At 37.0% G+C, this 16,155-nt stretch overlaps 1 protein-coding gene and 1 long non-coding RNA gene across 5 annotated transcripts in view; one reads left to right on the forward strand and one right to left on the reverse strand.

Moving 5' to 3' along the window:
- Nucleotides 1–15,751, forward strand: part of PDE5A (phosphodiesterase 5A) — a 61,709-nt gene extending 45,958 nt beyond the window's left edge. For 2 of the 3 annotated variants that reach the window (XM_003205710.4, XM_010709941.3), the window contains exons 13-21: nucleotides 635–760; nucleotides 2,793–2,887; nucleotides 6,818–6,905; nucleotides 8,054–8,154; nucleotides 8,241–8,318; nucleotides 9,776–9,839; nucleotides 10,422–10,496; nucleotides 11,007–11,090; nucleotides 14,342–15,751. In XM_003205710.4, coding sequence (XP_003205758.2) covers nucleotides 635–760; nucleotides 2,793–2,887; nucleotides 6,818–6,905; nucleotides 8,054–8,154; nucleotides 8,241–8,318; nucleotides 9,776–9,839; nucleotides 10,422–10,496; nucleotides 11,007–11,090; nucleotides 14,342–14,479 — 849 coding nt within the window. In that variant the 3' untranslated portion in view covers nucleotides 14,480–15,751. The remainder of the gene's footprint in view (nucleotides 1–634; nucleotides 761–2,792; nucleotides 2,888–6,817; nucleotides 6,906–8,053; nucleotides 8,155–8,240; nucleotides 8,319–9,775; nucleotides 9,840–10,421; nucleotides 10,497–11,006; nucleotides 11,091–14,341) is intronic. The other variant, XM_010709943.3, reaches the window with a different exon arrangement.
- LOC109367301 overlaps nucleotides 1–16,155 on the reverse strand; it is a 116,220-nt gene that overhangs the window by 84,685 nt on the left and 15,380 nt on the right. For both annotated transcript variants that reach the window (XR_004159599.1, XR_002114310.2), the window contains exon 2: nucleotides 13,009–13,125. This is a non-coding gene — a long non-coding RNA (uncharacterized LOC109367301). The remainder of the gene's footprint in view (nucleotides 1–13,008; nucleotides 13,126–16,155) is intronic.

The raw sequence follows: 16,155 nt of genomic DNA on the forward strand, positions 1-16,155 counted from the left end.
AAAACTTTGTAATTAAAAAATGAATTGTCTCCATGAAATATGTTGTTACAAGCAAGCATTTTTTTCCTACCAGTTAGCTCAATATAACTCAGTTTCTGAGTTACCAGCAGCTTCTAACTAACACAGCAGATACTAACATAGGTTGGATGTTAGGAAATACTGCTATTCCAAAGGAGTGGTCAGGTGCTGGAATGGGCTGCCCAAGGAGGTGTTGGAGTCACTGTCTCTGAAGGTATTCAAGGAATATTTAGACGTTGTGTTGACGGACATGGTTTAGTGAGAATTATTGGTGATAGTAGACAGTTGGACTGGATGATCTTGTAGGTCTTTTCCAACCTTGGTGATTCTATGATTCTATGATTTTATTATTTATTTATTGTTCTTTTTTCTATTATCTATTTATTTATTATTATTAGCAAAATAAAAACCACAAATGCTACATTCTCAAGGAGAAGCTAGTGATTGTAAGCATTTTCTTATCTATATTCACGGATACAAGTATGTCATTTTAGAACTGAATTGAGGTAAGAGGAAAAATGTTCTATATGACAGTTTTCAATTGAGAAGGATTTATTTTCCTAAAAAGAAACTTTTAATGTATTTACAGTTAACTATATGATGCTGTTTCTTAAAGGTTCTCTGCAGATGGATTTTAAGCGTGAAGAAAAATTATCGGAAAAATGTTGCTTATCACAATTGGAGACATGCCTTTAATACAGCACAGTGCATGTTTGCTGCTTTAAAATCTGGTAAAATTCAGGTACATTTTTCTGTTACTACATTACGAACCTTCTGGCTGAATAAATTTTGTAATGGTACATAGTTCTGATTGTCATGTCAATAAGATGTTCAACATTACAGCATTACAAATGAAATCAAAGTTTTTCTGCTGAAGACTTCTGGCTTGAAGTGCTTGGTTTGTTAAATTGTTGTCATGTTGATATGTATTCAGTTTCAGTTAAATACTTTGGATTGACTGAGTGGATGCTCCCAATAGGAATGTCTCAAAGAAGTCACATACATGATTATATATACATTTTTTGAGTCAGTGCTTATACTTATGCAAATCTGAATGCTGGAAAAGAAAGGGATCAATCCTACTTCAGAACGTTTCCTTCTAATATTCAGCAGGAATTTCTTTAAGTTCATACAGAGTTGTCTGCAGTTGTAGACAGAGAATACAACATTTTTAGAAACAAAAAATTTAAATGATAATTTCAGTGCTTTTAAACAATACTTCAAATTTCCACATAAAAGGAAAACAGTAATTTCAAAAATTCAAAAAGCCTAATTATTATTTATTACAAATACTGAAGAACCAAATGATACCCCAGAAAGAAAAACTTATTTTCAAGATTGTTCCAAAATAAATTTGCAGGGTTTTTTTGTTTTTGTTTGTTTGTTTAAGAAAAGAAAATGTTCCTGTCCATTCTGAATCGTGTTTCTCAGTTTGATTACAGACAACTGTTACTTGCTCATTTATCCTATTTTACTATAAGCACTTCTGAAAGAATAAATTAATCCTATCTGTAGACTAAACAGCTGTACCAGTAATGACAAGGCATTCCCTGCCTCTGCAAACTTTATCTCACTTAAAAAAAGACAAAGGGCACTGGAAGAGACAAAGGCAAAGGCATTCCCATTCCTTCTACATTAAAAAGAAACATGGTAGTTTTGCTCTGTATACAGTATAGCAATCTCAGATGATCCTGATAGTTTGCTATTTTTGGAATCTTGTCAATTTCCACTGCAATTTCCATATATATATATATTTTTCCTAACTGCATTGGATACCACTCTCATTTTCACATCCTAGATTCTTGATTCAGAAACTACATTGAACCTTAGTCTCTCAATTTCACCTGAGAGGAAAAACAAGCAATAGGACACCTAAGTGAAGTGTAGAATCAGTCATTTCTAAACTGATCTGACTAGAACAAGCTACATTATCTAGAAAACAGATGGAATCCACAGAAGCTTTATCTGCTTGAAGAAAATCTGGATTCAGTCATACACAGAATTCAGCCCCTCAGCATCTGTACAGTGCTGTTTTTCAAATTCCTGTCCTGATTTTTGTGCTTGCTATGCCTATCCCATTAAAAATATGCTGCAAGAATGCTGTAGCTTTGTCCAGCCTCTTTTTGTCACTGGTCAGGTTTAAAGAAATATTTTATCAATTTGTGTTAAATAATATTAAAGATGAGGAATAGCTATGAGAGAGAAACAATAACCTGTCCACTAATCTCTGTCGGAGCTCCAGAATAAGTTCATAATAATGAATCAGATACTGCTTAATTTTGTTTTCCGCGGGTTTTGAACTTCTGTTAATGTATTTGTACAGTGGATTGGTGAAGATCATGTCATTTTTTCATTCTGATTATTCCAAGGACATATGTACTTTTATACAGATTTAGGGAATGCAGCCTAACTCCCTTGAGTATATATAGAAGCTGAACTAAAAGTTATGGGTCCTGATGCTGCCTTTTTGCTATCAGATGATATCATACAAGTCACTGTGTCTTCTGCTGCACCAGTTTCCTCATCAGTAATACAGGCTTAGAGGATGTTATTTCTTTCTGAATACTGCATTGTCTCCTATGGAGAATGATTACTGTCGAACACCACAACTTCAGAGATAACCCCTTATTCTCACTATACAGTTTTATGTCTGTGGCCTCTTTGGGCCAAAGCTGTATCACCTACATAGGTAAAAACAAGATGGCAGATATAAAACACCTTGTGCAAAGAAATCGCAAAGCTAACTCACTTCTTGTATTACTCTTTACATATAGAGCAAACTGACTGACTTGGAAACACTGGCTTTGCTGATAGCAACTCTAAGCCATGATTTGGATCACAGGGGAGTGAACAACTCTTACATCCAAAGGTAAGGAAGTATACTGAGAGATTTTAAATTAAAAAAATGAATACACAAGTACACAGAACCAAATTACATACAACTTAGTTGATGTGACAGTGTGATGTTGTGCAAAGAAAAGGTCTTCACTAGGCATTAAGCACAAGAAAAGCCAGAGACATTTAAGGAGGCCAAAGCAAAGACATGACTCATTGAATCGTAAGAATCATAGATTGGCTTGCGTTGGAAGCTCAAAGCCCATGTAGTTCCAATCCCCTGTCATGGGCAGGGTTGTCAAACATCAGATCAGGCAACTCAGGGCCCCATCCAACCTGGCCTTAAACACCTCCAGGGATGGGGCATCCACAGTTTCTCTGAGCAGCGTATGCTTGGGCCTCACCACCCTCTGCATATATAATTTCTTCCTAATATCTAATATCTAACCTGTATCTCCCCTCTTTTAGTTTAAAGCCACTCCTCCTTGTCCTATCACTATCTGCCCATGTAAAAGGTCAGTCTTCCTCCTGCTTATCCTCAGGGGCACAATGAGGTCTCCCTGGAGCCTTCTCTTCTGCAAGCTGAACAAGTCTGGCTCCCTTTCTTTGTAAGAGATATGCTGAAGCCCTCCCATCATTTTCATGGCCTTCTTCTGGACCCACTCCAACAGCTCCATGTCTTTCAACACAGCCCGGGATGCCGTTGGCCTTCCGGGCTGCAAGCACTCACTGCTGGCTCATGTCCAGCTTTTCATCCACTGGAATTTCAAGTCCTTCTCTACTGGGCTGCTCTCACTGAGTTCTTCTCCCAGTCTGTTCACCTATCTGGGACTGTCTTGACCCAAACACAATACCTTGCACATAACCTCACAGAGCCAACTAACTACAATGGCAGATGAAGTGAACTCTTTGTAGACTGTGCAGAGGCAGCGTCTTCCTGCTCCTTTTGCAGATGTCCCATCCCCCATTTCCCACACAGAGATAGCAAAAGATCTCAGTTTCTAAGTGACAACATCCCAAAAACGTGCAGTTTTGCAGATTGCTCACTGCCCATCCAGCTGTTCCCCATCTAGTCTGGCCAGCACAGAGCTGAGATCTTCAGCTATCTTGATGATTCCACATCACTGTGAACTCTGATTGTTTAATACATGACTTAGTCATGGTTTTCCAGAACTCTTAAGTAGATTTGGATAAGGCATACATTTAAAATCAGATTACAAATTCATGACTGTTTAGCATTATTTTGGATTACCTGTACTCTAATTTTGATCAATTCCAAAATTACAGAAAAAGCTTCATAAAGCAAAAAGTCTAAATGTATTTTAACACCTTGAAACAAAATATTTTTACCAAAAAGATATTTCGCTCTGAAGTTATCAAAATGAATCATCTGAACTTTTCTGAAAATTTCTCTGTATTTTCATTTTTTAACTAACAATATATATATTTTAAATATAGTTTCAGATCTGCACAAAATGTGTTTTTCAGTGAATTTAATATTCAATTCAAACAGTAAACGATTCTTTGATTAAATGAATAGCTTGACTTAAAACATGGTATAATGTTATTACTGTGATATGGCAACGTATCCTATCTGACCAGAGAAGGGGAAAACACACTAAGGAACATTTACTTGTATTTTTTTCTGGTAGAGCTGGAGAGTGCTTTTGAAGCTTTGAAAGAAGTGTCAGCTGTTCTTGCTGTGCTGAAATGATACTAGGTTAGGAAAAGTTTGTTCCAGGCAGAGAATACTGAAAGGCAGAAAATAAGTAAGCTGAAACAGAATACTTTCCTTTTAGGATGCATGTCCAGAATAAATCTAAGACTGATGTGTAAAGCAAAAGGGGGAAAAAAAGCCACAAAATTGAATGTGTAACCTTTCTTTAGTTCCCTAATAGGGGAATCCAACAGTAACTTGTAGCCTTGCAGAGATTAGAACTGGTCAGCTATTTTTTGCTTTATTTATTTAAAAATAAATTTCCTGGAAGACATCTGGAGAAGCGTCATCTCGTCTCAGCAATGTCCTGGGAAAGTGTCATAGACAGCAAAATTTAACATTCATACATGCTGTAAAGCAGAAATGATCACAGCTTAATAATTCTTTTTCAATAAAGACAGTCACGTGAATTTTGTTTTTAAGTGCCTCATGTACATTAAATGAAAAGTTATTTTTCTAGAAATTGATCTCTTGGAAGTGGAGAAAGTGGACTCTTGGCATATGATTCTTTTTTTTTTTGGTGTTTCAAAAATTAAAGTGGTCATGGTAGCAGAAATTACAGGAAATGAACTGTTTAAAAATATGTCATAGTTATGCAAGGGTTTTGTTCTTCTTCTTTTCTTTTTTTTTTTCTAAACCCGCATGTAAAATAGACAAGCACAGAGTATGAAAACTGCATAACCAAACCTCTGTGCTCTGAAAGCAATGGTGTCCTTTGTTCTGGTGTGGTGGCTTAACAGAAACACTATGTACTACAGAATTAAGAACGTGAATTTATTTCTAGCACTTGTATCTTCCCAGACAGTCATGGTCTGTAAGTACTGAGCAAGCTCTAGTTTGATGCAGTACTTGGGAAGATAACCTAAGAATTTTCTCACATACTTCTCCCTTCGATCAGGATGAACTTTAAGGACATTGTATGCATCTCATTTAACTCAATGGGAATTTCACTCAGCATGCATTGGCACAGTCCTACAACTTGTTTTCTAACAGAAGCATGCAAGCATATTTGCTGTATGTTCCCCTTGCAGTGGTCTCAGAGGAGGTGCTGGGCAGCCAGCCCATAAACCTCAAGGGCTTGTATCCTCTAATCTCCCTTTCTGTATTTTTGTTTGTCTTTCCATCTTTCTCTCGACATTTCTGTGCTTCTTAAATCCCCGGAGGCTCCTCTTATGGCTTTTATTTGAATCTCTGTGTGTATTCACTTTACATAAGGACCCGATGTTGTAACCACTTATTCATGTGCATGATCCTTAGCCATACGGAAAGTCAGAATTTCTCAAATAAGCAAACATTTGTAGGTCAACTTATAACTATAGTAATAGATTCAGGATCAGCAGCAGAATTCAGAGTATCCTGATTTAGTTAAAGAGATGAGATAAACGACGTGGGAACATTGTTTTATGTTTGAAAATAATGGGTTTGAACATAAAGATACAGTAGCAAAAGCTTAGAACATTATTATGCAATGAGGATGAGAGGGAAACTAGAAATCCTCAGGGGAGGAATTTTATCTATTTTGTCTAAAGCTACTCAAACAATTTTTTTTCTAGAGTAAGCTTTAAATTTTATATCTACACATTTGCTTTTATGCCCATTTCCCACTGCCTGTAATACAACCAACATCTTGTTTCCTTTTTGGATTTCATCCTGGATGAAGGGAAGGTAACGATACTGCCATAGTTTGGTCATGTGTGTGCTTACCAGCACAATAGGAAATCAACATTTGGAGACCTGCACCAGAGTTCACTGAGGTTAACAGGAACTTTCCCAGTGATATCACTGTGCTTTAGACTAGGTCTCATTATTACTTGCAAGCTCGATGTAGTTGATTAAATATATGAGGCAGGTATGCAAAATGTAACACAAAACAAAACTGTCACTTAAATTCTGTTTGTGAAAAAAAACCTTTCTTGCTGCTTTCCCTTTTCATGGAATAACTCACTCTTTACCAGACCTCGTATTACATTCTCACTCTTTCTGTGAAGCTGGTAATAGAAGGCAGAAAACTAGAGCGGTTAGTGCTCTGACAGAGTAACAGGCTTGCCTTTTTACCTGCAGTCCCCCTGCAGACTTTCAAATGTATTCATTGAGTTGCACAGAACTGGGAAAGGAACTGGTTAAGAACAAGCATTGGTGGGTGGGGCAAACTGTTAAGAAGAAAAGGACATTATAAAGGAAATTATTTTTGGATGAGAATTACATTTAATTTGATTTCTCCATCTGATGGGTCTTTTTGGTCCCCAGAAGTGAACATCCGCTGGCTCAACTGTACTGCCACTCCATCATGGAGCATCACCATTTTGATCAATGCCTGATGATCCTGAATAGTCCAGTAAGTGCCTCATTGTGTATGCCGAAAGGGAACTATTCTCTCTATTTTGCTTTTTATTTTTAGCTTTTGGATAGATTCCCACTGTTATACATTCCTAAAGTGATCTGTATTCCTTTTTGGGTAAGGAAAACAAATTGCAACAGTTTTGCAATCACAGTTCCATTTCTGAGCACCACCAAACCTTTCTAAGTGTTGCCTGATAAGGGAAGCCTTGCTAACATCCTTCTGAGTACCTGCTTTCTTCGACCAAAGAAACCAAAAAAAGATTTGTTGCCATTGTCATGATCTCTTATGAGCCACCAAGCAAACCCAAGTCCTTGCTTTCATTTCAAAAAAGATTCCAGCATATACACACACAAAGCAGTCCTGATGAGACCAAACCAATACTGCTAACATTTATGTTCCAAAGTGAAGCCAAACCTAAGCTAAATAAGTATGCAAATTAAACTACATTCTTATATTATTAACCAATTCTAAGACCAATTATTCATCGTGCACAAACATTTCGAAGCAGTATACCTCCAGTGTTCATTTCGTATCACAGGTGTGGTACTTCTGACATACTTTGTACTGCAATGATTCTCTTCAGCTCAGACAGAAAAACATGGAAAAGTATGGAGGCAAGTTACCATCTCACCAGCTTCACAGTGCTTTGGTTTAAAAGTGGGATGCTGATCTCTTCTTTCTATGTAATAGCTTGTTATTTAGTTATGTAGCTTCATGAATGGAAAATATTTCAGTCAGTGTGAGGTGTACAGACAAGTACTGGTATCTGTTATTGTTCTTAAGTGAGAGAAGAAATGAAAAGACAAATGCTCCAATACAGGTCATGGTGAATTAAATTTTTATCTATGAAAGGGACTTAAGATTTTGCTGTTGCTCTGCCTGTAGTTTGATTTTGTAAAAGTCTATTATGATGATGTTGCTGCACAACTTTCTTTCTGCCATTACTCAAGAAGATTGGAATTTTTATTTTTAAACCAGGGAATCCACAAAAACAATCAGGGCAAAAGAATACAGCACATACCAGTAAGCAATTCAGAATGATTCAGTATCTAAGAGAGATTTTAGCAAATTGGTGTTTTGCCTAATTAACTAACACTGTTTTTTGTTGTTGCTGTTGTTTTGTTTGTTTGTTTTTTGTAAAGGGAAATCAGATTCTCAGCAGCCTTTCCATTGACGAATATAAGGCAACACTGAAAATGATAAAACAAGCCATCCTTGCAACAGACCTAGCACTATACATAAAGTAAGTCAGAGACAAGTTGGACTGGTAGTCATAGCTTGATGTTCGGATTATCAGCACATTGTAAAATCTTTTCACTTGTTTTAAAGGAGGAGAGGAGAATTTTTTGAACTTCTAAGGAAAAAGCAGTTTAATTGGGAAGATCCTATGCAGAAGGAGCTATTTTTGTAAGTAAATGCAGAATGATTAAAAAGTTGCTTAATATTAGATGTCCAATTTTCCATGCCACGTTGTCAGGAATTGCATTAAAACCAACCAATCTGCATACTCGGGGCCTGTACAAACTGGTACAGGTGACACAAGTCACTCCTAGGGATTGAATTACTGAATTTGCAGTCTGTACAATAAACTGTGCTAAATAATACGTGGAGCTACAAAAGCACTTCTATTCCACAGAACTCCTAAGTACAATGCTATTTTGCTGTTATATTTAAATATTTAATTGCTGAAAGCAATAACTAAAGATTCAGAACAGATGTTTTGTTTTTAAGCAGATTCCTTACTGGCAGTGGAGAAAAAAAAAAAAGAATATTTAAGAACTGAAAAAACTTTATAAAAAGCTACAGAAAAACATTCATCTAGACTGTCTCAGAAAGGACAGTTGCCCTACTTTAAATTCAGTGCTTTTGAAAACCTGTCTCATTTAGTCATGTTGCATTTAATCACCTTTTCCAATTTCAGTTACTGACCCTTGTATTGTCAATGAAAATGGCAGTCCCTGTTAATGACAGAAAGGAATGACAGAATCATAGAACTGTAGAATATTCTAAGCTGGAAGGGACCCACGAGGATCCAGGTCAAACTCCTGGGTCCGTGCAGGACCACCCAAAAATCATAACCTATGTCTGAGAGTGCTGTACAAACACTTCTTGAACTTTGAGAGACTGGGGCCATGCCTACTGCCCTGGGGAGCCCGTTCCATGCTCACCGCCCTGGTGAACAACCTTTTACACCTGGCCCTCCCCTGACAGACCTCCATGCTGCTCCCTCTGGTCTTGTCACTGTCAACAAAGAGGAGAGATCAGTGCCTACCTCTCTGCTGCTCTCATAAGAAGTTGCAGGCTGCCATGAGGCTATCCTCAGTCTCCTCTGAACAAAAATTGTGACCTCAGCTGCTCTTCACACACCTTCCCCTCCAGACCCTTCCCTATCTTCATAGCCCTCCTTTGTATGCTAATAGTTTCAGGTCCTTCTTACATTGTGGCACTCAAATCTGCACACAGTGCTTGAGGTGAGGCTGCACAGAGTAGAGTGGGACAATCCCTTCCCTCACCCAGATGGTAGTGCTGTGCCTGATGTACCCCACAGTACTGTTGGCCATCTTGGCTGCCAGAAATAAATGTGCTATCTGTCCAGTAGCAAATAGAATGAAGCGATTCATTTTATGTGAATCCAACAAACGAGCTGGTCCAGATTTGCTCATTTCTGTGTGCTCTTTTCATACTGGTAAATGTCTACATAATCAAGTCTTAGATGTCTCTTTAACTTTGGTTTAATTGCACTTGTTTTTCTGCCTTTGATTTTCCTTGAAATTGGATATTCTATTTACTAATCACTTGGCTTGGTGGCAACAAAAATTTCACAATACAGTAATTCATAGATTTCTTTTTTTTTTTTTCTATAGAGCAATGCTGATGACTGCTTGTGATTTATCAGCTATAACCAAACCATGGCCAGTTCAGCAACGGGTATATCCTTAATTTTAAGATTTCTTAAATACAAACTCTGCATAACTGCTTCTGCTTTCCCTATCCAACCTGTATTGCAAAGGCAAGGGTAGAATGTAGACACTTAGCAAGCAGTCCTTCAAAATGCTAAATGTGGATTGAAGATTTTCTCAGGTCTTTGCAGCAAGATCTATGCATTTAGCCATGTCAGATTGTTATTAATTATCTGAAAGTAAATCAGGAATCTCCATTTTTTTCCAGCATTTCTGTGTTACTACAAGGTGGTCAGTTGATACAGCACACTATCTAATATCAGCTGACCTTCCTCTATGTTTTGATCATTCTAGCTATTATCAATGGTAAGGCACTTCTGTGCCACTGTACTTTGCTTTGTCAGACTGCATATCAGCACATGCAGGTGTATCTTTTGTGAACAGATGTATATGTCAGTAAATCTAAAAGCTAGAGGTTAAATGGGAGATTCTTGTGGATGTTGATCCCAATCTGATATATCCTAAGAAGGCACAGGAAATTCAGGAAATGGTTTTGATTGTAGGTAGCAAGCAAACTTTTATAGCTCTCAATGTGTGAAATCTCTTACAGATTGCTGAGCTTGTAGCTACTGAGTTCTTTGATCAAGGAGATAAAGAGCGGAAGGAACTCAACATAGAACCAACAGTAAGTAGAAGAATCATGCAGAATCATCTCTTTTAAAATGGCTTCCATAAACGGCTTTATGGAATCTAAAACATTCCTTTCAAAAGCCAGCTTTTCTTTCAGTGATCAGATTCTAGAACCAACTCCTTCCCTGTCTTCCTAGCAGTCAGTTTTTTGGGGGGTTTCCAGACACCAACACTGTCACTGTCTTTGAGCCGGAAGAAAAGACAGCACTATATCTTCTAAATCAGTATTATTAAATTGTCTGGGAAATATATTCCTAAAGTAGTGCATAATTGCAGCCTATGCTAAATAAGTAAGCTTGTCTATTCCGCTAGTTCAATGAAGCCCAAAGACAACCTTTAAAGGCTAGCCATGTAGACAAATTACCTGCATTATAACACACGTACCAATACCCTGCTGTGTTGATATTGCTGCGCCTTTTGAGGTGCTGCCTTTTAATTCTGGCCCCTTTGTTTTTGTTTCAACTTTAAATGCATTTAAACATTGAGCTTATTTATTCATTTGCAGGATCTAATGAACAGAGAGAAGAAGAACAAAATTCCAAGCATGCAGGTTGGATTCATTGATGCTGTTTGCTTGCAGCTGTATGAGGTATGGTGCCTGACAAAGAACTGGAAATATCTAAAACCAGAACTGTTCAGTGTAGTTTTCAATAGTTGCACATTTAAAATTAGAGTTGGTTTTAGTATCCTATTTTAAAAGATTTTTTTTTCATATATTCTATATGGTTTGTCATTCAGTTGTAGAAAGGATTATTTTAGCATTAATTGTATGTTTGGCTGATCAATGTATTTTGTTATACCATTTTTAAAAATCAATGGTAATTGCTGTGTTCTGTGCACTGGGTATTAGGTCCCTGGGTTATGTTTTAGATTCTGCCAGTGAGATGCTGTGATCATTAGGGAAAGTCACAAGCACGTAATGCTTTGCTATCTATGTAAAGAATGGCATCCACATATTGCGTGATGAAGAGTGATGTTTAAGAAAGTTCCATAGCATTCAGAATTCTTAATGCAAAAGGTGATAAGCTACATATTGGAAATTAACCTGGGTTTAAAACTTCCCCTCCTTTTTTTTTCTCTCTCATGATACTTAAAAGCAGTGCATGAGAGCATTCATGTAAACTTTTTTCTTTCTGGTCACAAATGCATACAGAAATGCTTGGTCAGATAAAGTATGAAACAAAATATAATAATTCCTGACTTTTTTAAACCGGTAAAGCACTAGGGTGAAAGCCTGTTCACTGAGACTGTACAAGTATTTTATAGGAACTAAGGTGAGAAAAAGGTGAAGTACAGACAGCCTCACTCTTAGCATAGTATTCCAGTGAGAGGAACAAATCGATTATTCTATTCCATCACACATCCTTCTAAAAAGAATCCACATCCACCAGTTGGAAGAAAACAAAGGTAGTGGAAGGAGGGAACTACTAGCTGCCCCTGAGACATGCGTGTCTCTATACTGTAAAAACTTTGTCAGGAAAATAAGGCAGCCTTTGCTGAGAAGCTTCACAAAACTGTTTCCTTTGGTAGGTAGACCACTGAAAGAAGTCTGAGTAGCTGTGGAAAAGGTATAGAGTATACAAACAGAAAAGTATTGGAACAGAAAATCTGAACAGGTTTGAATGTCCACAGCTTCAGAGATTGAACTACTGTACTTTATTTGCTGGGGACAGCTTTACCATTTATGAAAAGACCAAAAAATTTTCAAAAACTTACATTTCTGTAACAGTAGTCCAAATTGAACCTAGCATTTTACAGTTCCCATAAGGAAATGAGGTGTGTGAATAATTTCTAGCTATTTAGCTCCTGTTCCGTAACTGCAGCTTAGTTACGCTGCAGTGAAGACAAACCAGTTCCTGGCTAGCAGCCAAGTGCACCTACATTTTTTTTTTAATCTTCTCCCTTCTCTTTATCTAGCAAAGAAAGAAGATGCTGTCCCTGTAGGAGGGGGTATAAGCAGCATCTTTTTGTTCAGAATATGTTGCCTCTTACATCCCTCAGCGTATCACTCCTATTTTTCACTGTGTCTCAATCTGACTTGAACTGGAATGGCACATAGCAAGCTAGCAGTGTCTGGGACTTTATATAGACTCAGAGTATGCCAGCACGTCCTAACCTGAAAGAAAAGTGAGCGAGACTGATATACATGGGCAGAGAGGATTGAAAAGAATGGGGAGCCTATGAGAAAGTGACAAAACTAGTGACTACTAATAATTACAAGGAAGGGGCTATGGTGTGCCCTGATGCAATGTACCTAAGTCTAGTGCAGGTAGGGGATACCAGGCCCTTACACAGAGTCCTTTTCTTCAGTGGTAAAATATATAAACTGTTACTTTGAAGAACAAGCACACATTTCATTCTTAAGTGTTCTAATGCTTAACGGCAAATAATAAGCAGCGTTGTAACTACAGCCTTTTCACTATTCCTTATCATTGATCCAGCCATAGAAACTTAACAGACAATGCAGAGATGAGTGTCCAATGAAGCACTGCATGTATGTGACTTACCATGTTATTCAGAATAGTTCTATTCCCAGTGAACTGATGCTGTGTGGCTTGTTTTAGAGAGATAGCCAGTAGAGTTAAACCGAGTGATCTGAATATCTTCCCTTTAAGTTCAGAAATCTGAAGAAAAAAAAACAAAATTGTATTTTACTTCCAAGTTTTAATTGAAAGAAGTGTTACATTTAGCAGTTTTAATACTATTTAGATGTGCTCAGATAAATAAAACATGAATACTCAATATTTGACAGCCCCACTCTTCTTAAAGAACTGTAAATCAAGAATAATTCAGTTAGGTCTACTAGAACTAATGATGCTGCCTAGAAAGCAAAAAAGAACTATGAAGATTTATACAAGCTGATAATTCAGTAGAGTACCCATGTAAAATTGTTCCTAAGTTATAGAAGAGTTAGATATCACTACTTCATGTTATTTGAATAAGGCAAAAGTTCCAGGTGAAATTCTGACTTTTGAAATATATAGAATAACCAGCAGTGAGGCCAGGACTTTTCTCTGTGTACTTTGCGGTTGATCATGGCAGTTCCAGAATCAGTAGGCTCATTCTTGCCCATGGATCTTGCCGTCCAGCACTGTCTGAACTATCAAACTCCCACTTCACACTTCTAAATAGTGTGACTTCATTCCAAATGTCAACAAAACCCTTAATGCAAGTTCTGTCTATGAGGATACGTATACATCACTTCCATCAGGAAAAAAAAATACTAAGATGATTATTGATCTATTTAATTTCCAATTCAGTTTTTCTTCAGTCTGCTATAGTACCACTGTCACATCATGAAAAATATTTGATAGACTTCAGTTACACCTGTTTTGAAGAGGCATCAAGTCTCAAATGTAATTTAATTATTAGGCGCTAATTGTCTTGAATTCAAATATTTCTGGAAGAACTCTGAATCACTTCTGACATTGTCACATTGGTCACATTGACTATAACTGCTGATTACCCTTCCAAGGTCATCTTTTTGATCAGCGCTGCCATATATAGAAAGAACTGGCTTACAAACAGAGTCCATGCATACTACCTCATTAGGAATCCTGAATAGGTCACTTGTGCATGATTCTGTGTTCTGTTCATCATAGTTCTTTCTGCACGTATGTATCGTGTATTACCTGGACACTGCTGTTCATCTAATTGACCGCGTATTCATGTTTGATGTGCAACAGGAAGCTTTCTTAAAATCAAAATATAAGTTCACTTTCAAGTATTGATAGACTTCATATTTCAGTCAAGAATTTCATCTGTTTAATATTCACTTTTTAAGAATGCTTGTTTTGTTGTTATATAAACTGTTTTTACATGTTTTACAATTTATTTCAGGCCCTAACGCATGTATCAGAGGCCTGCTACCCTTTACTGGATGGCTGTAGAAAAAATAGGCAGAAATGGCAATCCTTAGCTGAACAACAAGAGAAGAATCTGATTAATGGAGAAAGCAATCAAGCCAAACGGAACTGAGATGCCGATTTAAAAACCACAAGCTTAAGTTCACGTAGAAGACGTAGTAATAGGGGAGTACTGCATTCTACTAAACACTGTATGAATTTGGATTATGTTTTTGCCACTGCTGTATTATTTTTCCACATTTCAATATATAGCGTGACTGTGTATATGCCAAGATCATATAATTCTTTTATTACATCTAAATGAGATGGAAAAAGATCTGCAGTTAGTTTATACTAACCTATTCCATAGAAGATATGAGTGCAGTTTTCTCGAGTGTCCCTGAGAGCCTAATTACTTCATAGATGTATATACAGTTGTTCAGTGATTATGTTGTGGCCAGTATCTTAAAGACTACTGCATTTCGCACCTTTATTCCTCTTTCAGTCTTGCTGTGTTAGGCTGTAAAAGAAATGCACAGTCTTGCCTGTTCTCTTCCCAGAGGTTTAGAAGAAAAACTGGGACTAATGCTGGCAAGCCTGATCCAGCATCTACTCTACTAATTTCTTCCAGGAAACAGAACTGGGCTTTGAAGTGGAGAAGCCCCAGAATTTGTGTACCCAGTAGTCTTTTCATATTATAAGAATGTCTTAGCAATGTGTTACATTTTAAAAACCCTGTGAATTACTAGGCAATGGGGGGCTTAGGAGTTTCATGGTACAGGTGTCATAATTATCCATGGATAATGGAATTTGCTTGAAGACTGATGAAATACGTCACAACATAACTGACAGGCTGTGTGCCTTGGAAGAATGACCGCAAGAAGCAGAGAAATTGAAACTAAACAACATATTTCTGTATGCTCACTTTAACTTCATTTTAAAGTTGAATTTAACATTGTCATAACAAATAAACTGAATAACAGGCAGGAAAGGAGAAGAAATGTGACTGCAAGAGCAAGAAATCGGAATGATGCAGGAATGGCATGCTTCCAGTAACCATCAGTGGCCAGTGCTATTAATGACCATCAGTAGACCAGAGTTGTTATGAAATGGCTACGACCACTTTGAAGAAAGTATTATGTTAACATATTTTTAAAAACATTTTTAGCACTCGTTAGCATTAAAAATTATCTAACACTATGTCTTAAAGGAACATGAGAAAAGAATACTGAAAGCAAAATTAGCCCAGAATGCTACAGGGATTTACTGTTGGTACATAAGAATCAACATTCAGCAAACTAAGAATCAATTTCATTCAAACAAAGATGATTAATAAAAATGATTTTGGACTCATCACTGGGAGCCAATTCAAGAAAATATACACATAAGACAGTCAAAAAAAAAATAAAGCAGTACAAAGAGAGTACAATTTCATTGAGCAGGATTAAGAAATTAATGTCAGCATTCTTAGACTGGTTAGTAGCAATTTCAGTTACACAGAGACAAAAAATGTTGATTTTTTTTTTAATCTTTAGTAATGACTCTGTAGTTAAAATCAATAAAAGTAATACATTTGGGATTATACTTTCAAGTACAGGAGTTAGTTTGCATTGCAGAAAACTGCAGTGCATTAGTCTTCCCAGAAGATTACCAATCCCACCTGCAGTAGCTGATCAGAAGGACGCTTAAAAAGAGCTCTTTTTGTCAGTCTCTGCACTTAGATAAGCAACATTAGAAGCTAACAAAAAATGAAGAAAGTGTTTCAAAATGTTCCACAGTACTGTTTTTCACAGTCACTTTGTTGTTTTT

The sequence above is a fragment of the Meleagris gallopavo genome, chromosome 4 (genome assembly GCF_000146605.3).
Source record: "Meleagris gallopavo isolate NT-WF06-2002-E0010 breed Aviagen turkey brand Nicholas breeding stock chromosome 4, Turkey_5.1, whole genome shotgun sequence".
NCBI lineage: Eukaryota > Metazoa > Chordata > Aves > Galliformes > Phasianidae > Meleagris > Meleagris gallopavo.